Raw genomic sequence first — 25,984 nt, forward strand, 5'->3', positions numbered from 1 at the left:
TCTGGTAGAATGATTTTATTCCTTTGGGTACATACCCTGTAATGGGGTTGCTAGGTTGAATGGTAGTTCTGTTTTAAGTCTTCTGAGAAATCTCTAGACTGCTTTCCACAGTAGCTGAACTATATTTATATTCCCACCAGCAGTGTATAAGTGTTTCCTTTTCACCACCATCTCACCAGCATCTGTTATTTTCTGACTTTTTAATAATAGTCATTCCGACTGGTGTGAGCTGGTATCTTACTGTGGTTTTGATTTGCATTTCTGTAAAGATTAGTGATGTTGAACATTCTTTCATATGCTTTTTGGCCATATATATGTCTTATTTTGAGACATATTTTGGTGTGGAAGTGGGGTAATCTTGGAAGTAGGTTCCTGATAAAAAGGATGAGCTGGGACCCCTTCTTCACCTTCCTTGCTCATGCGCATACTTACTTGCACTTTCAACTTCTACTATGGAATGATGCAGCAAGAAGTCCCCTGTAAGATGTGGGTCCCTAGATCTTGGATTTTCCAACCTCCAGAATGGTAAGAAATAAATGTCTGTTCTTTATGCATTACTCAGTCTCGGGTATTCTGCAGCAGCACAAAACAGACTAAGACAATACTTTAGAATACAAATGGAAAACTGGAACCCCTAAGGTTATGAAGGGTGGAAGGGTCAAGATTCACATTATATCCCCTCATCCACGCAGGGATCGAAAACTGCAAAGATGACAATCAGTAAATATACAGGTCAACTCAAATAGCGGACAAAGACAATTATTTCATTTTTGGAAAATCTGTATCAAGTCTGTTTAAATAAAGTTCCATCTGCACAGTATAAAACATTCTCACATGGTACTAAGAATGTTGTTACTTTTTATTCATATTCATTGTAATTGTATACTTTGATCAAAACTGAAGGATTTAAACATACGTTTTCAAGGTAACCTACCTGCAACTGCATGACCACATAGTTGAATCGATCATTCCTCCCACAGCCAATAAATCTACAAACATGGTCTTTCCCTGGATAAAAAAAGAAAACAGTGGAAAAGAATATACTATGGTTTCTCTTAAAAAATTAATAATTTGCTTTTCTGTATAGTGTTTTATGATTGAACATAAAATACATCTTGAGAACTTTAAGGACAGAAAACTTATATTATTCAAATTTTCTACCTACCTCTTCTCCTCCCAGGCACTGTACTATTCCTTTGTGTGGTCAAATAAATGATTATTTGAATGAATAAATAAACAATATATGAATGAGGAAACAAATGTATGGTAATTTATTTAGGGAGGAAAAGATTAAGTGGTCAATTCAGATCAACCTGCCCAGATACAATACATATGAAGCCACAGAAGAGCAATAAAAAAGAACTATGTTAGGAATATAAACCCTGAATTTTAGATATGTTATGGTACTCATTGTTATGACTTCAGCGAGACACACAATCTTTCTGGGCCTCACTGATGTGGATTAGCCCAGTGATTTTCAACCTGAGTTCCATCTGAGAAACCCAAAAAAGTGCTGGCTGGGGCATAGAGGGGAGCAGGGGTACAGTAGAAATCTCATTAAAGAAAAGCATGCAAAGACCCCCCAAAAGAATTGAGCCACATATATTGGTTAGTGTTTTTCAACTCTGGCTACTTATAAAAACCAGCCGGAAAACTTTATTTTTGTTTTTTGACACCACTGACCCGAAGGCAGTGGAAAACTTTTTAAAGATTCCTCAGTTCTATATTGATTCAGAATCTGTGGAGAAAGATAACGAATATGAGCTTTTCAAAAGTTCGTTGTTATTTTTTATTTTTTTGAGACAGGGTCTCATTTTGTTGCTCAGGCTGAAGTGCAGTGGCATGATCTTGGCTCACTGCAACCTCTGCCTCCTGGAGGGCTCAACTGATCCTCCCACCTCAGCCTCCCGAGTAACTGGGACTAGAGGTGTGTGCCACCACACCTGGCTGATTTTTGTATTTTTTGTAGAGATGGGGTTTTACCATGTTGCCCAGGCTGGTCTCAAACTCCGGGGCTCAAGCGACCTGCCCGCCTCAGCCTCCCAAAGTGCTGAGATTACAGGCATAAGCCACTGCACCTGGCCTCAAAAGTTCTTTAAATGATCCTAAAGCAGGTAGGGCACGGATAGATATTTGAAAACTACTGCAGGGTAATGAGAAGTATTGAAAAGATTTTAAGATAAAGAATAACATACTAAAACACTGTGGCGGCAATGAGGCGGGTAGACCACAAAGGGGTCAATTCTAGTGGAGAAGGTCACTCTGGGGGATAGTTACAATATCCAGGAGAAAGAGTAAGGGGATTAAAGATAGATAAAATAAGATAAATCTGACCTATATTAAAGATGTAGTTTTTTACTAGAATTGGAAAAATTAAATGAAAAGTTGTACCAAAATATGAGAATATAGTAGGCTGTATAGATTTTAAGGGATACTAAAATGTTGAATTTTAGGACAATCAAGTGAATTCAGTAGACATTTTAAGTTCAGGCCTGGTGCTGAGACCAAAAGGCAGAGCTCCAGATGTACATTGAGGAACCATTAGTTCATGGACAATACATGGAAGATTGACAAGTAAAAGAATGTAATATAAGAGGAAAAGAAACTTAAGCACATAATTTGGAAAATGAAACATTAATTATTATTATTATTTTAAAGACAGGGTCTCACTATCTTGCCCAGGCTGGTCTCAAACTCTGGGCTTAAGCAATCCTCCCGCCTCAGCCTCCCAAAGTGCTGGGATTACAGGCATGAGCCACCATGCCTGCCCTAGAAAATGCAACATTCAAAGCATGAGCAAAAATAAGAGTCCCTCAAGGAAACAGAGGAATAGCCTGAAAGATAGGAGGAAACTGAGAGAGCCGTATCACAGAAACCAAGGGAGAAGAACACTTCATGAGGGCAGAAGTGGACATTGACAAGTACATAGAAAGGCTGAGAAATACTAATATAAACCGGAAGTCATTAGTGAGTCAAGGGGCAGAAGCCAGTTTATAATGGGTTAAAGAGTAAAGAGAATATGAAATATGAGGACAGACAGCCTTTGAAGGAGCTTGCTTGAAAGTAAGGAAGAGTAACAGGCCAAAGCTTGAAGACGAAGATTTGGTAGACTGATGAAACACTAAAAAAAATTTGCCTCCTAACTGACTTAAAACATAAATACAATTAAGACTCAGCAAAGCCAGGTGCAGTGGCTTCGCCTATAATCCCAGCTACTTGGGAAGCTAAGGTGGGAGGATTGCGTGAGACCAGGAGTTTGAGACCAGCCTGGGCAACATAGCAAGACCCCTTCCGTTAAAAAAAAAGACTCCATTTTTTTGCACCTGTGTTATCAATCAGTTACAAGACTGCTCTCTCATTCTCTATGTTTTTGTTTAAAAAGGGGGTATAAGCTAGCAAGAATGGGTGCAATGGAGAACACAATAATTCACAATTCACTCAGTACATGTTGATCACTTAACATGTATTTTACACATATTTGCAAAACAGTGTTATCTATTACATTGTAGTAAGAATGAAAGGATAAAACGATGGTCATTAGCAACTTACTCTTGTCCTCCAGCTTCAAAGAAACAATAAAAAATAAGTTAAATAGTGTTTTCCTTGTATTATCCATCCCTTAAGACTACTTTTCTGTCATGTACAGGGACCATATCTATCTTGTTCTGGTACTAAAAACACTTTTGCAAAAACTGTAACAGTGAGAGACATCCAACATAGCTGACTCTATCTTGCTTCTAACCTCACAAGCTAACTGCCTTTGCTCATCCCTACACACAGGCCAAGCTGGCTATGGGAGGAATTTAGTTTACAGTTTAACTTTAAAGCAAGGATGACAATGGCCCCTTCTCAAAACAAACCCACTCTCTGGGGACAGAAACTGCTTTTATAAAAGTAATGAAAGGCCAAAAACAGGATTACGGTAGGGGCCTGAATTCTGTTAAGGTTCAGGTATAGTTAAATAATAACTAGTCATTGTTTCCTAACTTGCCTTTTTGTAATTGCCTACTACTCAGGAGTCACTAGCTGGTGGTGATAAGATTTGTAACTTCCGGCTGGGTGCAGTGGCTCACGCCTGTAATCCCAACACTTTGGGAGGCTGAGGCGAGCGGATCATGAGTTCAGGAGTTTGAGACCAGGCTGGCCAATATGGTGAAACCCCATCTCTACTAAAGATACAAAAATTAGCCGGGCATGGTAGTGCATGCCTGTAGTCCCAGCTACTCAAAAGGCTGAGGCAGAAGAATCGCTTGAACCTGGGAGGAGGAGGCTGCAGTGAGACAAGATTGTGCCACTGCACTCCAGCCTGGGTGACAGAGAGAGACTTGGTCTCAAAAAAAAAAAAAAGATTTATAACTTCCCAATTGCCCCTACTGATAACATTGCTATTGTGAAACCTAAGACTGGTGTTTGAGATATTTTTTAGTGAACCAACTGACACCACCCAGGTGTCCCCCACCCAGGGAATGACTCAGCACATGAAGATAGTTTCAATACCCCTGTGATTTCATCCCCAACTCAACCAATCAGCAGTGCCCATTCCCTAGCCCCCTGCCCACCAAACTATCCTTAAAAACCCTAGTTGTCAAATTCTCAGGGAGGCAGATTTTAGAAATATCACACATCATCCTCAATGAGCCACACTGCAATTATTAAACTCTCTGCTGCAACACCAGTCTCAGTGTATTGGCTTTTTCCGTGCAGCAGGCAAGAAGAACCTGCTAGGCTGTAACAGTACCTGGCAGAATACCCACAATACCTGGCACAGTAAAGAGTGACTTAAATGCTCAACGAATATGTGTAAATAAATGAATAGAATAATGGCTAATAAAATATGCATAATATGGGCCAGGAGTAGTGGCTCATGCCTGTAATCCCAACACTTTGGAAGGCTGAGGTGGGAGGATTATTTGAGTCCAGGAGTTACCAGCCTGGACAACATGGCAAGGCCCCAACTCTACAAAAAATACAGAAATTAGCCAGGTGTGGGGGCACATGCCTGTAGTCCCAGCTACTCAGGAAGCTGCAGTGGAAGGCTCAGTTGAGCCTGGGAGGTCAAGGCTGCAGTGAGCTGTGATCATGCCACTGACTCCAGCCTGGGTGACAGAGTGAGACCCTGTCTCTAAATAAATAAATAAATAAGCATGATATGCACACATTTTATGCCAGTCTCTATATCAAGCGTGTTACATACATTTAATCCTGCCAATGATGTATTATTATATTCTCCATTTTTCAAATATAGAAATAGAGGCTTAGGGAGGTTACTTTGTCCAAAATTACAACCAGAACATGAAGCAGTTTAATTCCAGAGCCTTTGCTCTTAACCATTATGCCCGGAAATGACAGAAACAGATTTTAAAATCAAGTAACACCTTGTCTATAAGTATTAAAACTAAAAGGGAAACAAAGACTGTGACAGAACAGAAACAGGACGACCGACTATATGCCGAGTACTAAACTAGGCACTAGAAATACAAGATAAATTAAGTAAGATCCATGCCCTCAAAGAGTTCACAGCCAAGATATGTAAACAAAAAAAGTAATACAGTATGAGTTCTATAATATTATACATAAACTGCTATGGATATAAACAAGATTCAAAAATTTGGCTTATGAGGCTTCACATGAGCATTACATCACTAGATTTTGCAAGTTTTTGAGAAGAGTATTCTAAAAGAAGGTCACCCACAAAGTCATAAAGGATCAAAGTATATGTGATAAACAATTAATAGAGCTGACAGGCTAGAGGACTTGATACGAGTTAAGGTGGGCTGAGGTGGGAAGTATGATCAGACAAGAAAAGTAAGCTAAAACCTTATATGCCACTGTGGTATACAGTTGTCCCTTGGTATCCATGGGGGACTGGTTCCAAGACCTCCCTTGGATACCAAAATCCACCAATGCTCAAGTCTCTGATATAAAATGGGGTACCTGCCAGGTGCAGTAGCTCACGCCTGTAATCCCTGCACTTTGGGAGGCCGAGGTGGGTGGATCACCTGAGGTCAGGAGTTCAAGACCAGCCTGGCCAACCTAGTGAAACCCCATCGCAGTGGGCACCTATAATCCCAGCTACTCAGGAGGCTGAGGCAGGAGAATCACTTGAACCTGGGAGGCGGAGGTTGCAGTGGGCCGAGATCGCACCATTGCACTCCAGCCTGGGCGACAGAGCAAGGCTGCATCTCAAAAAAAAAATGGGGCACTATTTTCCATGTAACCTAGGCACATCCTCCCATATACAGTCAGGCTTTGCATAACAACAGGGATACGTTCTGAGAAATGCATCCTTGGGTGATTTAGTCACTGTGCAAGCATCATAGGGTGTGCTTACAAAAACCTAGATGGTATAGCCTACTACATGCCTAGGCCTATATGGTATAGCCTATTGCTCCTAGGCTACAAACCTGTATGGCATGTTACTGTATTGCATACTATAGACAGTTATATCACAATGGTAAGTATTTATGTACCTAAACGTGCAAAAGGTACACTAAAAACATAGTATTATAATCTTATAGGACCACTGTCTGTCACTGAACAAAATGCTGTTGTATGATGCATGACTATATATAATCTCTAGATTACTTATGATACCTAATACAATGTAAATGCTATGCAAATAGTTGCCATACTGATTGTTTAGGAATTACAGGAAAAAAAAAAAAAAGTCTATACATGTTTAGTACAGATGCAATATTTTTTTCCTAATTTTTTTTCTTTTTTCTTTTTTTTTTTGAGACAGAGTCTGCTCTGTCACCCAGCCTGGAGTGCAGTGGACTGATCCCATCTCACTGCAACCTCCGCCTCCCAGGTTCAAGCAATTCTCGTGCCTCAGCCTCCCAAGAAGCTGGGATTACAGGCGTGCACCACTATGTCCAGCTAATTTTTGTATTTTTAGTAGAGACAGGCTGATGGCCAGGCTGGTCTCGAACTCCTGACCTCAAATAATCCCCCCACCTAGGCCTCCCAAAGTGCTGAGATTACAGATGTGAGCCACCATGCCCAGCCTTTTTCCTAATAGTTTCAATCTGTGGTTGGTTGCATCCACAGATGTGGAATGCATGGATGTGGAACCCACTGACAGGAACAACCAACTATAATATGAAATATATTTAGTCTCTGTCCCTGGTACTTGTCACCTGGTTTCTAAAACTTGTGGAATTTTCTGAGTGATAGAAATGTCTTTGTTATTTATTACTCTTTTGATAACACCTGAGTTTATGTTAATCAGGTAACTTGGACGAAGCCCCTATATAATCAGGACAGGGCCAGTCACCAGAAAGACAAAGTGCTTAGAGAGGATTGGAACTTTCAGCCTCACCCACCAACCTCCAGGAAAGATGAGTGGGAGGGGCTAGAGATTAAGCTCTATAAAGACTCTTGAACAATGAGATGTGTGAGCTTCTGGTTTGCTGAATAAATGGAAGTGCTGGGGGGGTGGCCTACCCAGAGAGGGCACAGAAGCTCCCCACTCCCCCATACCTCACACTTATTCATCTCTTCATCCAGCTGTTCATCTGTATCTTTTGCAATATCCTTTTTAACAAACTGGTAAACATGTTTCCCTGAGTTCTGTGAGCCATCCTAGCACGTTAATCAAACCCAAGGAGGGCGGAATCAAGGGAGCCCCAGGTTGCAGCCAGTCAGAAGTATAGTTTAAGCCATTCTAATGGTGTGCAGTGGTATCTCACTGTGCATTCTCCTAATGTTTAGTCATGTTAAACATCTTTTCATGAACTGATTTAACACTCTATATCTTCTTTGAAGTACCTGTAAAAGCTTATTAAATATTTTTAATTGTTTGTTTTCTTATTGTTGAGTTTTCAGAGTGCTTTATATATTCTGAAAATAAGTCCTTTGCAGGTGATTTGAAAATATTTTTCTTCCACTCTGTAACTTGTCTTTTCATTCTCTTCATAATGTCTTTTGGAAGAAAAGTTTTTAATTTAATGAAATCCAAATAATCAATTTTTTAATTTTATGAATCATGCTTTTGTTGTCATTTGACAAGCTTCTTGCCTAAACTCAAGTTACAAAGATCTTCTCCATGTTTTCTTCTAAAAGTTATACAGCTTTATATCTCACATTTAGATGTGTGGTACATCTTAAGTAAATTTTTGCATAATGTGTGTAGTTTAGGCGGAGGTTCATTACTTTTGTAAAAGGATGCCTGATAGTTCCAACACCAAGACTATTCGTCTTCCACCGAATTGCCTTTGCAACTTTGTAGATCATTATTGGCCTTCTTTGTGTGGGTCAGCCTATGTCCAAAATCTCTATTTTATTCCAGTTGATCTATATGTCTATCCCTTTGCCAATACCACAGTCTTGATTATCCTAGTTCTGTACTAAGTTTTAAAATCATATAGTTTCTTTGCTTATATTTTATATTTTTAGACAGGATCTCACTTTGTCACCTAGGTTGGAGTATGGTGGCACAATCATAGTGCACTTAAACTCCTGGGCTCTGGCAATCCTCCCATTTCAGCCTCCCAAGCAGTGGGGGACTACAGGCATGTACAACCATGTTGAGTTAATTTTTTTTTCTTAGTTTATAGAGATGTGGGTCTATGTATTTTTTAATTGACAGAAATTATACATTTTTATTGTATAAACATGATGTTTTGAAGACATGTATACACAATGGAATGGCTCAAACTAATAACACGCCTCACAAACACAACATTTTTAATAAGAACACTTAAAATCTATTCTCTATGTGGTTTTTTTTTCCAACATTATTCTTCTTTTTCAACATTGTTTTGGCTATTCTAGGTCCTTTGCCTTTCTATATTAACTTTAGAATCAGCTTCTCTATAACTACAAAAAGTACTGCTGGGATTTTTATTATTATTTCATTAAATCTATAGATCAATTTGGGGAGAATCAACATCTTTACTATAGTGAACCTTCCAATTAATGAATATGGTATGCCTCTCCATTTATTTAAATCTTCTTTTATTTCTTTAATCAGGGTTTTATAGTTTTCAGCATACAGAATATATACACACACTTTTTTTTTTTTGAGACAGAGTTTCACTCTTGTTGCCCAGGCTGGAGTACAATGGTGCAATCTCAGCTCACCGCAACCTCCACCTCCCAGGTTCAAGCGATTATCCTGCCTCAGCCTCCCAAGTAGCTGGGATTACAGGAATGCACCACCATGCTCGGCTAATTTTGTATTTTTAGTAGAGACAGGGTTTCTCCATGTTGGTCAGGCTGGTCTCGAACTCCTGAACTCAGGTGATCTGCCCACCTAAACCTCCCAAAAGTGCTGGGATCACAGGCGTGAGCCACTGTGCCCAGCCCAGATCCTGCATATATTTTGTTACATTTATACCGTACGTATTTCTTTTGGAGTTACTGAACTTTTTAAAATTCAGTTCTCAATTGTTCATTGCTAGTACACAGAAATATGGTTGCTTTTTGTGGCCTGATCTTGTATCACTTGCTAAACTCACTTATTCTAGGAAGTTTTTATGATTTTTGAGATTTTCTACATAGACAATCATGTCATCCACAAACAGGAACAGTTTTATTTCCTCCTTTTCAGTCTGTATGTCATTATTTCTTTATATATCTTTGCTGCACTAAACTCAGTCTCATTCTGGATTGCTGATGACACAAATGTTAAGATGTTTTGATATTATCTCATAGGTCACTGAGGCTCTGTTTATTTTTTTTACATGTTTTTTCTTTGTTGTTCAGATTAGATCATTTCTATTGATCTGTTTTCAAGTTCACTGAATCTTTCATCTATCATGTCTATTCTGCTATTGAGCCCATTCAGTGAGTTTTTTATGTTTGTAATTGTACATCTTGGGTCTAAATATTCCATTTAGTTGTTCTTTATATCTTCTATTCCCTTGCTAAGATTGTCTATCTTCCTGCTCATTCTTGTAGCAAAGTCATAATGGTTGATTTAAAGTCTTTTTAATATAATTTTAACATCTGTATGATCCTAGCATTGGCATCTGTGTTCTATCTTTTTCTATATGAATTCAGATTTGTCTGATTCTTTCTAAGCTGAGTGATTCTAGGTTGTATTCTGGACATTTTGAATATTATGTTATGAGACTCAAGGTCTTATTTAAGTCCCACCAAGAATGTTGGTATTTTTGCTTTAGCCAGTAATTGACCCAGTTGAGTTCATGCTTCAAGTTCCGACTGGCCTTCTGTAGGTTGTATTTCTAATGTCAATTCAGTTTTCAAAGCCTTTACAGTTATATTTAATGTGTTCCATAAGCACCCCACGTGGTTTCCCATTTGGGATGTGGGCAGTGGTCTATCCCATAATTCAATTCTCAAAGTCCATATGTGCTGTTTAGGATTGGACTCATGCATGCACAGATTGGATGTCAGCTCAGGAGTCCAAAAGCAACTTTAGGTGGTCAGTGTCCCAAGTTCCTCCCTCTTCTACAATCTTTCATTTCACTGGGGCTCCCCTTTTCCAGTCTTCCAGCAGAACTCTCGGGCTTTATTAACACCACTCTGCAGAGTACTTCCCATAACTGTGCTCACATCAGACAGGGCCAAGCAGCAGAATGGCAGAGGGAGAAAAAAAGCAGTGGGGATTTGCCCAACTCTCTTCAGACCACAGTTCCTCCAATCTGAGAAGAAGGATCCTCTCCCTCTATTTTAGGCTCTTGCCTGCCCCCATTGAGGCCACTGCAGCCACTGTCAAGGACTGTTTGAGGCCGGGGTATAAGAGAATAAAGAAAAGAAAAAAAGAGAGAAAGATGTAGGATTTCCATGCTTTCTCTGGGCATTAGGAGACCCCTTTCCTCCTCCTTGAGTCAGAACTAGAAGACTTCTCTCGACGCATTTTCTGTCCATGTCAATGCTCACTTCCAAGGTGCAGGATACATTAAGTTCAGGCTGGGGCATACTGGAAGAAAAAAATGGTAAACTCACTGCTGGTTCAATGGTACTTTGAATTTTGGTCTTCTTCCCCAGTCTGTCTCCTACAATTTACTTTTCAGAGTCCTCAAATAGCCACTCCAAGAATTTTGCCCAGGTTTTTAGCTGCATTCAGTGGGAGAGACAGAGTGAAGTGCGCTTATTCCATCTTATCTGGAACCAGAACCTGGACTACTGTTTTTCTTAACAAACTTTGTAGAACTCATTATTTTAAACTACTTGTATAATCGGTGGATCTTCATTAAAAATTAAAAATAAATCCTGTAATAATCTTATTGAGGAAGAGGGAAAAAGCAAGTTAGTAGAATCACATTTTTTTTAAAGCATATATACTTTTGGACATTATATGTATGTGAAAAAAAGTGAAGTTCTTAATTGTACTTTGCTTCTTGTCTTTGAATCTTGTATGACCTGTGGACTTTTATAAATATTAGGACTATTATACATTTTTTAAAAGAAGAAAAAAAAAGCAGGAATTACCCAAAGTGTGAGAAAAAAGAAGCAGTTTGCAGGTGAGAAGTTGTAAGCCTTAAGAAACTGAAAATATGGCCAGGCGCGGTGGCTCATGCCTGTAATCCCAACACTTTGGGAGGCTGAGGAGGGTGGATCACGAGGTCAGGAAATTGAGACCATCCTGGCTAACATGGTGAGACCCCATCTCTACTAAAAATACAAAAAAAAAAAAAAAAAAAAAATAGCCGGTCGTGGTGGTGGGCGCCTGTAGTCCCAGCTACTTGGGAGGCTGAGGCAGGAGAATGGCATGAACCCAGGAGGCAGAGCTTGCAGTGAGAGGAGATCACGCCACTGCACTCCAGCCTCGGCGACAGGGCAAGACTCTGTCTCAAAAAAAAAAAAAAAAAAAAGAAAGAAAAGAAACTGAAAATAGTTCAGGATGACCGGCACTCTGGGTATAAGCCCAACATTTTCGACAGAAAAAGCAGAAGAAGCAGGCAGGAGTCGGTTCAGTGTTTTGTATGCCATGTTACAGTGTGTGGACTTTACATGAGAAAAAGAAGATTATGAATAGTTTCTAGCAAAGGCTGGGGAGTGACATAACTGTTTAGTATGTTAGAAGGATCACTCTTGCTGCAAAACATTAAGGTGAATAGAAAATAAATCTTAGTGTCTGAATTTAAGGGACATAGTGAGTTGCAGAACAGCATATATAGTTTGATTCTATATGTTGTTGTGGAAGGTGGGTAATGGAGGGGGATTTTATATATACATACATATACATATATAAACATATGGATGATTATATATATTATTTTAGATGTACGATTTTATATATGTGTGCATATATATGTGTATATATATATATACACACACATAGATATATAGAGCTGATTATAATATGCATAGAACATTTCTGGAAAATACACAAGAAACCAGTAACAGTAGTTAACAGTGGAGAAGAAAGTGAGGGGCTTAAAGGAAACTTACTTCTCACTTTATTCTGTTGTGTTGATTTTTAAGTTTCTTATTGTGACCATTTACACTCTTAAAAATGTTTATTAGTGAAATGGAGGGAGGGTTTATGCACGAACTGGATATTAGTTATATATGAATGATACTAAAACAAGATAAAGTATCAACGAGCCTAACATTCAGTAGCACTGTTCTACCATATCGTTAGCACTCAAACAAGTAGTATAGATGTCCCGACACATAAGATATTACCAACTTTTTTTTTGAGATGGAGTCTTACTCTGTTACCCAGGCTGGAGTGCAGTCACGCGATCTCGTCTCACTGCAACCTCCGCCTCCCAGGTTCAAGTGATTCTCCTGCCTTAGCCACCTGAGTAGCTAGACTACAGGTGTGCACCACTGGGCCCAGCTAATTTTTGTATTGTTAGTAGAGACGGGGTTTCACCACGTTGGCCAGACTGGTCTTGAACTCCTGACCTCAAGTGATCCACCCACCTCAACCTCCCAAAGTGTTGGGATTACAGGTGTGAGCCACCACAACCAGCCATTACCAACTATGTATACATTAAGTTCACAACACAAAATAGCTTTTAATTACATTACAATACAATGGGCATAAAGGGAAAAAGTAAAATATCTTCTCCTTCTCTGACCCCTCTGATTCTAATCACCTCAGGGGCTTCTTGAGTTATATATGATTCCAAATGTCCTTTGTGCATATGGAGCATATATAAATATGTACGTGTGTTTTCAGGCAAAGACACACATATTGTATTCCATTTCAAGGAAACAGACCTTTGCTCTTTAAAATAATCTAGACCTATTCTATTCTCTACATGTCATTTTTCTAAACGAAAGCAGAGTAACCAGTAAACGAATCCCCAAGCCTACAGATAATGTTACATCTTCCAAGGAGAAAAATGTGAAAATGAACGTATTCAACAGATAAAGTTCTCAGAGACCTTCATACATCCTTTGGTGGAACAATGAACATCAACAAGGACAAGCAAAAAGTTACTTTAGGAGAAAAAAATGCACAGGATGAAATAAACAAAAGAGTAGACTATATGTTTACATAAGGTTAAAGGATAGAATGAAGGGTAAGGATATATCCCTAATCTTTCAGGTCCCAGTATGTAACTATTACGCTCTCCCACAAAAGGTCCCTGTGGAGAATTTTCACAGTCTTCTATACTGGATAAACCAGTTGTCTAATCCAGAAATTACATATTTCTTCTATTCTTATGACTGGGAAAAAGGAGCAGTCATACTTTGCAGCAGTAGCTGGAGACTTCAAACAGGGAAGGCAGAACAGGTGCAGTTCCTCTCCTGTAACAGTAACAGTAACAGTAACAGTTACTTCTCCTGTAACAGTAACCAACTCTCAGCTTGTGCTCTGTAGCCTAAAAGGCAAAAATAAAATCCAGGTCCAATATTTCAGGGTAAAAAAAAAAAAATCCCTGAAAATCAAAAGAAAAGCATTTCCTCTTCATGACCTATAAAGAAAAATGTAGTTTTTCCTGAATTTATATGAGGCGAGACAAATTAATTCTCAAATATCTCAAACGAGAATAAAATTGTTTCATTATCAAACAATGACATTTATTCTGTTATTTTTTGATATTAGTTGGACCTCCACTCACTTTAGATGATGGAAAGGAGAAAAATTTAAAATAATTAAATAATCCTTCAATTAATTACCTTCTCATCCAAGGGAAAAAACAGAAAAACATCAGTTCTACTCAGGATGGTACACTGAAAAATGAAAAAGTACAAGAGATGATGCTGATCACTCGCAGCATAAAGTAAAGAGCTAAGATGGAAAAGAAGGGCCAAACAACTTTCTATTCAATCATTGACTTAAGTAGTGATTTTTAAACATAACCAACATCGTCAGATTGAACATACTATGGAGCGAACACACATAAGAATAAATGAGCACTCCTCTAATCCCAGCTACTCAGGAGGCTGAGGCAGAAGAATTACTTGAACCCAGGAGGTGGAGGCTGCAGGGAGCCGAGATGGCACCACTGCACTCCAGCCTGGGCAACAGTTCAAGGCTCTGTCTCAAAAAAAAAAAAAAAAAAAAGAATAAATGAGAAATCAGATCTACAGAATATTTTTATTTATTTATTTACTTAGACATGGGGTCTCACTCTGTCACCCAGGTTGGAACACAGTGGCATAATTATGGCTCACTGCAGCCTTGATCTCCTGGGCTCAAGTGATCCTCCTACCTTAGCCTCTCAAGTAGCTGGGTCCACCGGCGCACATGATTACACCTGGCTAATTTTTTCATTTTTTGTAGAGACAGGGTCTCTCGCTATGCTGCCCAGGCTGATCTCATACTCCTGGCCTCAAGTGATCCTCCTGCCTTGGCCTCCCAAAGTGCTAGGATTAGAGGCATGAGTCACTGCACCTGGCCTACAGAATACTTTTAAAAGAAAAACATTTTGTTATGCTCAAGAAAATATTTATATACCAATTAGAAGCCAGTAAATGATGTATAAACTTTTAAAGATCCTAAGAAGACTTCCTTTGATAAAAAGATACACTAAATATAAATACAGCAAGTCCTCATTTAATGTCATTGAGAGGTTCTGGTCTTTAAGCAAAACAACATGTAACGTAATTCAGTCCTCGAAAAACCTTATTGAGTTCAAAGTCATTCTGTCATAACATTGGTGAGGAAAAACAATTGGTTTTGTTATACATTGTTTCACTTAAAGTTGCAGTTTCCAAGAACCTACTGAGACTTAAGTGAGGACTTACTGTAATAGGAATTTTACAATATTCTGAATTCCTAAAACATTACACCAACCTATATGCAAGAGAAAAAAAAAAACCCTCAAATCCTTAAACCAAATGAAAACTTTCTGGAAGATCCAAGGGACTCTCTTCCATTATAATAAAGAGTTGACTGTCTATATGACATGGTCTTGGGACTCGGAGCCCTAGTCATCCAAAGGTAACTGTCAACGAGTATTTATAGCACTCTTCAGCAAATGATTACAGAACCTCACTATTTATTTTTCTTACTCAGAAAAAAAATCAACAATAAAGTTTACGAAGTAAATAACCAGAAATGGAATAGGTATGTTATCCTATCTTCCCACATCAATTTACAAATGTATGCTATAATTGAATATAAAGATACTTTGTGCTGTTATTTTGCCACTAAGCATAATATAAAAGTCAAGTTTAAATATACATAATCTCTGCTTTTTAAGAGGCCTACAATTTAAAAGAGAATACAAATTTATTTCTTTATTTTTGAGACAGAGTCTCACTCTGTTACCCAGGCTGGAGTCCAATGGCGCAATCTCGGCTCACAGCAACCTCAGGCCTCTTGGGTTCAAGTGATTCTCCTGCCTCAGCCTCCTGAAAATTTATTTTTTTAAATACCATAACACAAGTTGAAAAGTGCACAAGAGAATAAACAAGGCAAAATACAGTCCTTATTAAAACCTATTGAGAGAAGTGTGTTAGCCCAATAGCAATTAGTACCCTAGTGGTCATACTGTGGTCTCAATTGTTTCCCAATACAAAGAAACAGAGTTACTAGGAGAAACAAGGCTCCTGATTCCGAATATGGCACAGAAAAAGTTTAAGGAACATCTGAAGTACTCTGCTGTGCCAGAAAACAAGGATGACATCAAAGAATACTGGAGTTATACAAGAAGAACATAGAAGCCAATGCAAAAGAGCTTCTACTGGTCAAAGATAAGAAATTTAAGCTTCAAAAGGATAATGATTTCAATGGTTTGAAATAAAATATAGAAAAAGGCATGAGTTCATAATGATACTCAAAACTAAAAACAGATCACTGGTCATATAAGACCACAACTTACTTACTTATTTATTTATTTATTTATTTGTTTGTTTGTTTGTTTGTTTGAGACAGAGTCTCGCTGTCGCCCAGGATGGAGGTGCAGTGGTGCAATCTCGGCTCACTGCAGGCTCTGCCTCCCGGGTTCACGCCATTCTCCTGCCTCAGCCTCCCAAGCAGCTGGGACTACAGGCGCCCGCCACCTCGCCCGGCTAATTTTTTTGTATTTTTAGTAGAGACGGGGTTTCACCGTGTTAGCCAGGATGGTCTCGATCTCCTGACCTCATGATTTGCCCACCTCAGCCTCCCAAAGTGCTAGGATTACAGGCGTGAGCCACCGTGCCCGGCCAAGACCACAACTTATTATTCTGAAAATTGATAAATAAAAGAGAAGAAAACTCAAGCCCTTTATCCTGTCCTTCCTATACTAACTATATTTCAAGGGAAACAAATAATGGAATAACATTCTACTTTGTAGAATAATTCCAGTTAAGGAATTTAGAAACAATCAGAGAATTAGGAAAACCACCATTTTGCAACCCCTAATGAAAACAATGAATGTAGGTGATAAATTCTTCCCAACAATAACAACAGCATGAATCTCATTAATCCTCTAGATCTAATTAGGAGTTCACAAGAAATATGAAGGATGGAAGAACACGTTAAAAGACACCACAAGGATGCAATTAGCCATATCCAGATTTTGGACTATTTTATCAAACTAAGAACTTCATTCCTTCAACAAAAAAATAGGAAGGCAAGGGGAAAAAAAAGTAGGTGAGAACAAACTCTGTGACATGGCAACAAAATATAATGCAATGTGCCTGCCTTGTATATAAATCCTAATTTCAACAAAGCCACCTGTAAAATCATATTTTTGAGACAATGGGAGAAACTAAATACTGGATAGATATGAGATGGTATTGTAAAATAACAGTTAATTTTGTTAGCTTTTCAATACCACTGTGTTCACATTATTAAGAAAAGAATCACTTTGGGAGGCCGAAACAAAAAGATCATTTGAGGCCAGCAGTTCAAGTTCTCAACATAGTGAGACCTTGTCTCTACTTAAAAAAAATTTTTTTTTATGAAAAAAGAAAAAGAAAAGAATCCCCTAATGTAAACTGTGGACTTCAGTTAATAAAAATCTACCGCCAGGTGTGGTGGTTCACACCTGTAATCCCAACACTGGGAAACTGAGGCGGGGGATCATCTAAGGTCAGGCATTCAAGACCAGCCTGGCCAACATGGCAAAACCCTGCCTCTACTAAAAATATAAAAATCAGCCGGGTGTGGTGGCACACACCTGTAATCCCAGCTATTCAGGAAACTGAGGAAGGAGAATCTCTTGAACCTTGGAGGCAGAGGTTGCAGTGAGCTGAAATCATGCCACTTGCACTCCAGCCTGGGCAACAGAGTTAGACTCTGCCTTAGAAAAAAAAAAAAAAAATCTATCAATATCGGTTCATCAATTGTAACAACTGTATCACAAGAATGCAAGATGTTAATAATAGGGAAAACCGGATGGGAAGTCTGTATACAGGAACTTTGTACTTTCTATTCAATTTTGTGTAAACCTAAAACAGTTCTAAAAAGTAAAGTCCAGGGCCAGGTGCAGTGGCTCATGCCTGTAATCTCAGCACTTTGGGAGGCCAAGGCAGGAGCATTGTGTGAGGCCAGGAGTTCAAGACCAGCCTGGGCAATATAGCAAAACCCCATATCTACAAAAATTTTTTTTAAAATTAGTTGAGCATAGTGGCATGTACCTGAAGTCCCAGCTTCTCAAGAGGCTGAGACAGAAGGATTGCCTGAGCCCAGGAGTTCAAGACTGCAGTTAGCCATGATTGTGCCACTGTACTCCAGCCTAAGCAACATAATGAGAACCTGTCTTTAAAAACAAAACAAGACAAACAAACAAAAAAAGTCCATTCATTAAAAAAAGAAAAACTGAGAACGTGGGTTTCCTCTCCAATGAGTCTCTAATCCATTCTTAAAACTGGTTACCTGAGGAAATTCTACAGCCTATTATTTCACTTTTCAACAATACAGATTCTTCAAATTTCCCTAATGCTTAACACAGCTACTTCTAATACGTTCTTACATAAAAACTTTCATACAATTTTTTTTTTTGGCAATGGATTAGTGGCAAAAACTTTCTGTGCTCTAGTTAGTACAAGTTAATGGGGCCAGGCTTGGTGGCTCATGTCTGTAATCCCAGTAATTTGGGAGGCTGAGGCAGGTGGATCACCTGAGATCACAAGTTCAAGACCAGCCTGGCCAACATGGTAAAACCCTGTCTCTACTAAAAATACAAAAATTAGCCAGGTATGGTGGCACATGCCTGTCGTCCCAGCTACTAGGGAGGCTGAGGCACAAGGATCACTTGAACCTGGGAGGCGGAGGCAGCAGTGAGCCGAGATCACAGTCCAGCGACAGAGCAAGACCTTGTCTCAAAAAAAAAAACCCAAGCTCTCCCTCTCCCTCTCCCTCGTCTCCCCTTTCTTCGGTCTCCCTCTACTTCTTTTTTGGGTCTTCCTCTGTTGCCGAAGGTTGACTGTACTGCCGGGATCTCGGCTCACTGCAACCTCCCTGCCTCGGGCTCCTGTGATTCTCCTGCCTCGGCCTGCCCAGTGCCTGGGATTGCAGGCGCGCACCGCCACGCCTGACTGGTTTTTGTGTTTTTGGTGGAGACGGGGTTTCGCTGTGTTGACCCGGCTGGTCTCCAGCTCCTGGCCTGGAGTGATCTGCCCACCTCGGCCTCCCGAGGTGCTGGGATTGCAGACGGAGTCTCGCTCACTCAGTGCTCAATGGTGCTCAGGCTGGAGTGCAGTGGCATGATCTCGGCTCGCTACAACCTCCACCTCCCAGCCGCCTGCCTTGGCCTCCTAAAGTGCTAAGATTACAGCCTCTGCCCTGCCGCCACCCAGTCTAGGAAGTGAGGAGCGTCTCTGCCTGGCCGCCCATGGTCTGGGATGTGAGGAGCCCCTCTGCCCGGCCGCCCCGTCTGGGAGGTAAGGAGCGCCTCTACCCGGCCGCCACCCTGTCTGGGAGGAAGTGAGTAGCGCCTCTGCCCGGCCACCCCGTCTGGGAAGTGAGTAGCGCCTCTGCCCGGCCGCCCCTTCTGGGAAGTGAGGAGTGCCTCTACCTGGCCGCCCCGTCTGGAAAGTGAGGAGCGCTTCTGCCCAGCTGACCCGTCTGGGAAGTGAGGAGCACCTCTGCCCGGCCGCCCCGTTGGGGAGAACAGGAGCGCCTCTGCCTGGCCGCCCAATGTCTGGGAAGTGAGGAGCGCCTCTGCCCAGCCGCCCCGTCTGGGAGATGAGGAGCACCTCTGTCCGGCCGTCCCGTCTGGGAGGTGAGGAGCGCCTCTGCCTGGCCACCACCTTGTCTGGGAGGAAGTGAGGAGCGCCTCTGCCTGGCCGCCCCGTCTGGGAAGTGAGGAGCGCCTCTGCCTGGCCTCCCCGTCTTTGAAGTGAGGAGCGCCTCTGCCCGGCCGCCCCGTCTGGGAAGTGAGGAGCGCCTCTGCCCGGCCGCCCCGTCTGGGAGGTGAGGAGCGCCTCTGCCTGGCTGCCACCCCGCCTGGGAGGAAGTGAGGAGGGCCTCTGCCCGGCCGCCCTGTCTGGGAAGTGAGGAGCGCCTCTGCCCGGCCGCCCTGTCTGGGAGGTGAGGAGCGCCTCTGCCAGGCCGCCACCCCGTCTGGGAGGAAGTGAGGAGCACCTCTGCCCGGCAGCCCCATCTGGGAGGTGAGGAGCGCCTCTGCCCGGCCGCCCCGTCTGGGAGGTGAGGAGCGCCTCTGCCCGGCCGCCCCGTCTGGGAGGTGAGGAGCGCCTCTGCCTGGCTGCCACCCCGTCTGGGAGGAAGTGAGGAGCACCTCTGCCCGGCCGCCCCATCTGGGAAGTGAGGAGCGCCTCTGTCTGGCTGCCACCCCGTCTGGGAGGAAGTGAGGAGCGCCTCTGCCCGGCCACCACCTTGTCTGGGAAGAAGTGAGGAGCGCCTCTGCCTGGCCGCTCCGTCTGGGAAGTGAGGAGCGCCTCTGCCCGGCCTCCCCGTCTTTGAAGTGAGGAGCGCCTCTGCCCAGCCGTCCCGTCTGGGAGGTGAGGAGCGTCTCTGCCCGGCTGCCCCATCTGGGAAGTGAGGAGCGCCTCTGCCTGGCTGCCACCCCGTCTGGGAGGAAGTGAGGAGCGCCTCTGCCCGGCTGCCCTGTCTGGGAAGTGAGGAGCGCCTCTGCCCGGCCGCCCCGTCTGGGAGGTGAGGAGCGCCTCTGCCAGGCCGCCACCCCGTCTGGGAGGAAGTGAGGAGCGCCTCTGCCCGGCAGCCCCATCTGGGAGGTGAGGAGCGCCTCTGCCCGGCCGCCCCGTCTGGGAGGTGAGGAATGCCTCTGCCTGGCTGCCACCCCATCTGGGAGGAAGTGAGGAGCACCTCTGCCCGGCTGCCCCATCTGGGAAGTGAGGAGCGCCTCTGCCTGGCTGCCACCCCGTCTGGGAGGAAGTGAAGAGCGCCTCTGCCCGGCCGCCCCGTCTGGGAAGTGTGGAGTGCCTCTGCCCGGCCGCCCATCGTCTGGGAGGTGAGGAGCGCCTCTGCCCAGCCGCCCCGTCTGGGAAGTGAGGAGCGCCTCTGCCTGGCTGCCCCATCTGGGGGGTGAGGAGCGCCTCTGCCCGGCTGCCACCTCGTCTGGGAGGAAGTGAGGAGCGCCTCTGCCCAGCCACCCCGTCTGGGAAGTGAGGAGCGCCTCTGCCCGGCCACCCTGTCTGGGAAGTGAGGAGCGCCTCTGCCCGGCCGCCCCGTCTGGGAAGTGAGGAGCACCTCTGCCTGGCTGCCACCCCGTCTGGGAGGAAGTGAGGAGCGCCTCTGCCCGGCCGCCCCATCTGGGAAGTGAGGAGTGTCTCTGCCCGGCCGCCCCGTCTGGGAAGTGAGGAGCGCCTCTGCCCAGCCGCCCCGTCTGGGAGGTGAGGAGCGCCTCTACTCGGCCACCCATCGTCTGGGATGTGAGGAGCGCCTCTGCCCGGCCGCCCCGTCTGGGATGTGAGGAGCGCCTCTGCCCGGCCTCCCCGTCTGGGAAGTGAGGAGCGCCTCTGCCCGGCCTCCCCGTCTGGGAGGTGAGGAGCGCCTCTGCCCGGCCGCCCTGTCTGGGAGGTGAGGAGCGCCTCTGCCCAGCCGCCCTGTCTGGGAGGTGTACCCAACAGCTCCAAAGAGACAGCGACCATCGGGAATGGGCCATGAGGACGATGGCGGTTTTGTTGAAGAGAAGTGGGGGAAGTGTGGGGAAAGGAAGAAGAGATCAGATTGTTGCTGTGTCTGTGTAGAAAGAGGTGGGCATAGGAGACTCCATTTTGTTCTGACTAGGAGAAATTCTTCTGCCTTGGGATGCTGTTGATCTATGGCCTTTCCCCCAGCCCCCTGCTCTCTGAAACATGTACTGTGTCAACTCAGGGTTAAATGGATTAAGGGCGGTGCAAGATGTGCTTTGTTAAACAGATGCTTGAAGGCAGCATGCTCTTTAAGAGTCATCGCCACTCCCTAATCTCAAGTACCCAGGGACACAAACACTGCAGAAGGCCGCAGGGACCTCTGCCTAGGAAAACCAGAGACCTTTGTTCATGTGTTTATCTCCTGACCTTCTCTCCACTATTATCCTACGACCCTGCCATATCCCCCTCTCCGAGAAACACCCAAGAATGATCAATAAATACTTAATAAAAAATAAATAAATAAATAAAAATAAAAAAATAAAATAAAATAAAATAAACCCAAAACAACAACAACAAAAAAAAAACCAAAGTTAATGGATTCACAAAATCACCAATCATCAACTAAGCTCTCACAGGCAAAGTAATGTCTGCCAAATTTTGATACATCTCCAAACACCCCCTACCCCATCTCCACAGATTCTCTGACTAGAAACTAGGAACACAAATCAATAAAACAAAGTATATTTATCTATAAAGAATATTTTCATTACAAAAATTTGTTAGACAAATTTGTTAGACAGAGATACATACTCAAAAAATTATATGATGTCTATAATTTATTTTAAAGTACTCCAGAAACGTGGGGAAAAAATGTTGAAGGAGTAGGATATATTTGCAACAATATTGGCCAAAATGCTGATACTTATTAAGACTGAGCTGAGTTTTGGATACATGAATGTTCATTATATAATTCTATTTTGGTACATATTTAAATTTTTCATAATAAAAAATTAGAGTAAGGGACTTCATTTCCAGTTCCACAAGTGAGGAACATGGAAGCTGCCATGCCATTCTATCAACAAGTACAAAGCCGAACAAGTGAAAAAATCACCAACTCTTCTCAGAGCAAACTGCTGCCTCCAAAATTGGAAAAAGAGATGGGCGGACACAGAGAGTTATGATATACCAGAGCAGAATCATACACAGGAACCAGTGCCAGAGTAGAAAAACCTGAATTGCAACTGACAGATTGCTGGAGGCTAGGTGTCAACAAGCCCAAGACTTTAAAACTTGAGGGGTACCTAGTCATAGGTATGTTCCCCGAAATTTACAGAAATGTTAGACAGAAGTCATGCTTTTGTGAGTTTTATCTCCAGGAGTTCAACTAGTTTTTTACAGTATATATAGGAGAAAAATTCCCTCATGCTTCCAGCAGGGAGAAGAGAAAAAGAACCATTTTTAAATATGCCACAGCATTCTGTTCTTCCTAACAAGGTCTGCCCTCAGGAGAAATAAGTTAACTACACCTAACCTGCTGGAGTTTGTTTTATTTATTTTTTATTTAATTTTAATTTTAATTTTTTTATTTTATCAGGCAGGGTGTTGCTCTGTTGCCCAGGCTGGAGTGCAGTGGCACAATCACAGCTCACTGCAGCCTTGACCTTCTGGGCTCAAGTGATCTTCCCACCTCTCAGCCTCCTGAGTAGCTGGGACTACAGGTGCACACCACCATGCCCAGATAATTTTTTGTATTTTTTGTATAGGTGGGATTTCACCACGTTGCCCAGGCTGATCTCAATCTCCTGGGCTCAAGCAATCTACCCACCTCAGCCTCCCAAAGTGCTGGGATTACAGGCATGAGCGGTGCGCCATACCTGGCCTGGGGTTTTATTGAAGCTTAATTGATCTGGGGGAGAGGAAATACCCAAATGCAACCCATTCTAACTATCCTGTCTCACCTTATGGGGTGTGGGGGCACTAGAAGCACTTAGGAAGTACACAGTCCAGAAGTATAGGCACACTAAAAAACTGAGAACTAATAATAGGACTATGGAATGCCTCCCCTCTCCCCACCTATTACCACATTACTAACAGTCTACTTTTAGCAGTTGCATTTATGCAGTACATGATGTCTAGCCATCAAGAAAAATATACAAGGAATACTAGAAGGCAAAAAAACAATTTGAATAGAAAAAGCAAATAAATATCAAGAACCAAACATGGCAGGGATGTTGAAATAATCAGATCAGGAATTTAAAACAACACTGATTAATATGCTGAGGGCTCTAATGGATAAGGTAGACAGCATGCAAGAAGAGTAGGGTAATGTAAGCAGAGATGAAAATCCTAAGAAAGAATGAAAAGAAAACACTAAAGATCAAGAACACTGTAACAGAAATGATGAATGCCTTTTATAGGCTTATTAGTAGATCGGACACAGCTGAGAAAAAAAAAAAGTATCTGAGCTTGAGGATGTATCTACAGAAACCTCCAAAAGAGAAATCAAAGAGGACAAAGACAAAAAAAGAAAACAAAGAAACAGAAGAAAGGATTAAGGAACAACTATAAAAGACGTAACACAACCATACACAAAGGGAACACCAGAAAGGAAAGAGAGAAAGAACAGGTAACTATATGAATCAATGACTAAGAATTTCCCCAAGTTAATGTCAAACACCAAACCGCAAATCCAGGAAATTCAGAAAACGCCAAGTGGGATAAACGCAAAACAAACAAACAAACAAACAAACAAAACCCAAAAACCTACATCTAAACATAGTATTTTCTAACTATCAAAAATCAAAGATAAAGAAACAATTCTGACTCTGAAGAAGCAGTTTGAAAAAAAAAGAAAAAATTCTGAATGAAGCTAGAAGGAAAAGAAAAACAAGCCTTACCTACAGAGGAACAACAACAACAACAACAAAAATTAGCCAGGCACAGTAGCTCATCCCTGTATCCCCACACTTTGGGAAGTCAAGGGGGTTGGATCGCTTGAGCCCAGGAGTTCAAGACCAACTGAACTCCTTGAGCCCAGGAGTTCAGTTCAGGCAATAGTGAGACCCCATCTCCACAAAAAATTAAACATTAGCTGGGGTATTCTTTCTTTCTTTTTTTTTTTTTGAGATGGAGTTTCACTCCTGTTGCCCAGGCTGGAGTGATGGCTGGAGTGATGCCAGTCTGGAGTAATGGCGGATCTCGGCTCACTGCAACCTCCGCTTCCCAGGTTCAAGCGATTCTCCTGCCTCAGCCTCCCAAGTGCACCACCATGCCTGGCTAACTTTTTGTATTTTTAGTACAGATGGGGTTTCACCATGTTGGCCAGGCTGGTCTTGAACTCCTGACCTCAGGTGATCCACCCGCCTCAGCCTCCCAAAGTGCTGGGATTACAGGGATGAGCCACTGAGCCTGGCCTAAAGCTAGGTATTCTTATATCAGACAAAACAGAATTTAAACCAACAACAATCTAGAAGGACAAAGAAAGGCATTACATAATGATAACAGGTTCAATGCAATAAGACTTAACTATCCTAAATACATATTCACCCAACATTGAAGCATCCAAATTCATAAAACAAGTTCTTCTTGACCTATGAAAAGACTTAGCCCCACAATAATAGTGGGAGACTTCAACACCCCATTGACAGCATTAGACAAACCATCAAGGCAGAAAACTAACAAAGAAATTCTGGACTTAAACTCGACACTCCACCAATTAGACCTAATAGACATCTACAGAATACTCCACCCAATAACGACAGACTACACATTCTTCTTAACTGCACATGGAACATATTCTAAGATTGGCCACATGCTAGGTCATAGAGCAAGTCTCAATAAATTCAAAAAATCAAAACCTAGCACTTTCAGACCACAGTGCAATAAAAATAGAAATCAGTACCAAAAAGATCCATCAAAATTACAAAAATACATGGAAATTAACCTGTTCCTGAATAACTCATGTGTGAACAATGAAATTAAGGCAGAAATAAAAAAATTCATTGAAATTAATAAAAATAGAGACACAACTTACCAAAATATTTGGAATGCAGTTAAAGCAATGTTAAGAGGAAAGTTTATAGCACTAAATGCCTTTATCAAGAAGTCAGAAAGATCTCAAATTAACAATCTAACATCTTGCATAGAATAGAAAAAAAAAGAGAACAAACTAATCCCAAAGCTAGCAAAAGAAAATAAATAATAAAATCAGAGAAGAATTGAACAAAATTGAGACACAAAAATCCATACAAACGATCAATGAAATAAAGAGCTAATTTGTCGAAAGAATAAACAAGATTGATAGCACTAGCTACATTACCAAAGGGGGAAAAAAAGAGAAGATCCAAATAAGCACAATCAGAAATGACAAGGATGACAACTGATCCCACAGAAGTACAAAAGATCCTCAGAAATTATTATGAACACCTCTAAGCACACAAACTAGAAAATCTAGAGGACATGGATACATTCCTGGAAACACACAAACTCCTAATATTAAACCAGGAAGAAAGTGAAAACCTGAACAGACCAACAACAAGATTCAAAATTGAATCAGTAATAAAAAACTTACCAACCAAAAAAAGCTCCGAACCAGACAGATTTACAGCCCAATTCTACCAGC

At 42.0% G+C, this 25,984-nt stretch overlaps 1 protein-coding gene across 4 annotated transcripts in view; it reads right to left on the bottom strand.

Moving 5' to 3' along the window:
* TTBK2 (tau tubulin kinase 2) overlaps nt 1–25,984 on the bottom strand; it is a 176,126-nt gene that overhangs the window by 92,553 nt on the left and 57,589 nt on the right. For all 4 annotated transcript variants that reach the window (XM_063652156.1, XM_063652155.1, XM_054452122.2 and 1 more), the window contains one exon: nt 935–1,008. In XM_063652156.1, coding sequence (XP_063508226.1) covers nt 935–1,008 — 74 coding nt within the window. The remainder of the gene's footprint in view (nt 1–934; nt 1,009–25,984) is intronic.

Source organism: Pongo pygmaeus, chromosome 16, assembly GCF_028885625.2.
Source record: "Pongo pygmaeus isolate AG05252 chromosome 16, NHGRI_mPonPyg2-v2.0_pri, whole genome shotgun sequence".
Taxonomy (NCBI): Eukaryota; Metazoa; Chordata; class Mammalia; order Primates; family Hominidae; genus Pongo; species Pongo pygmaeus.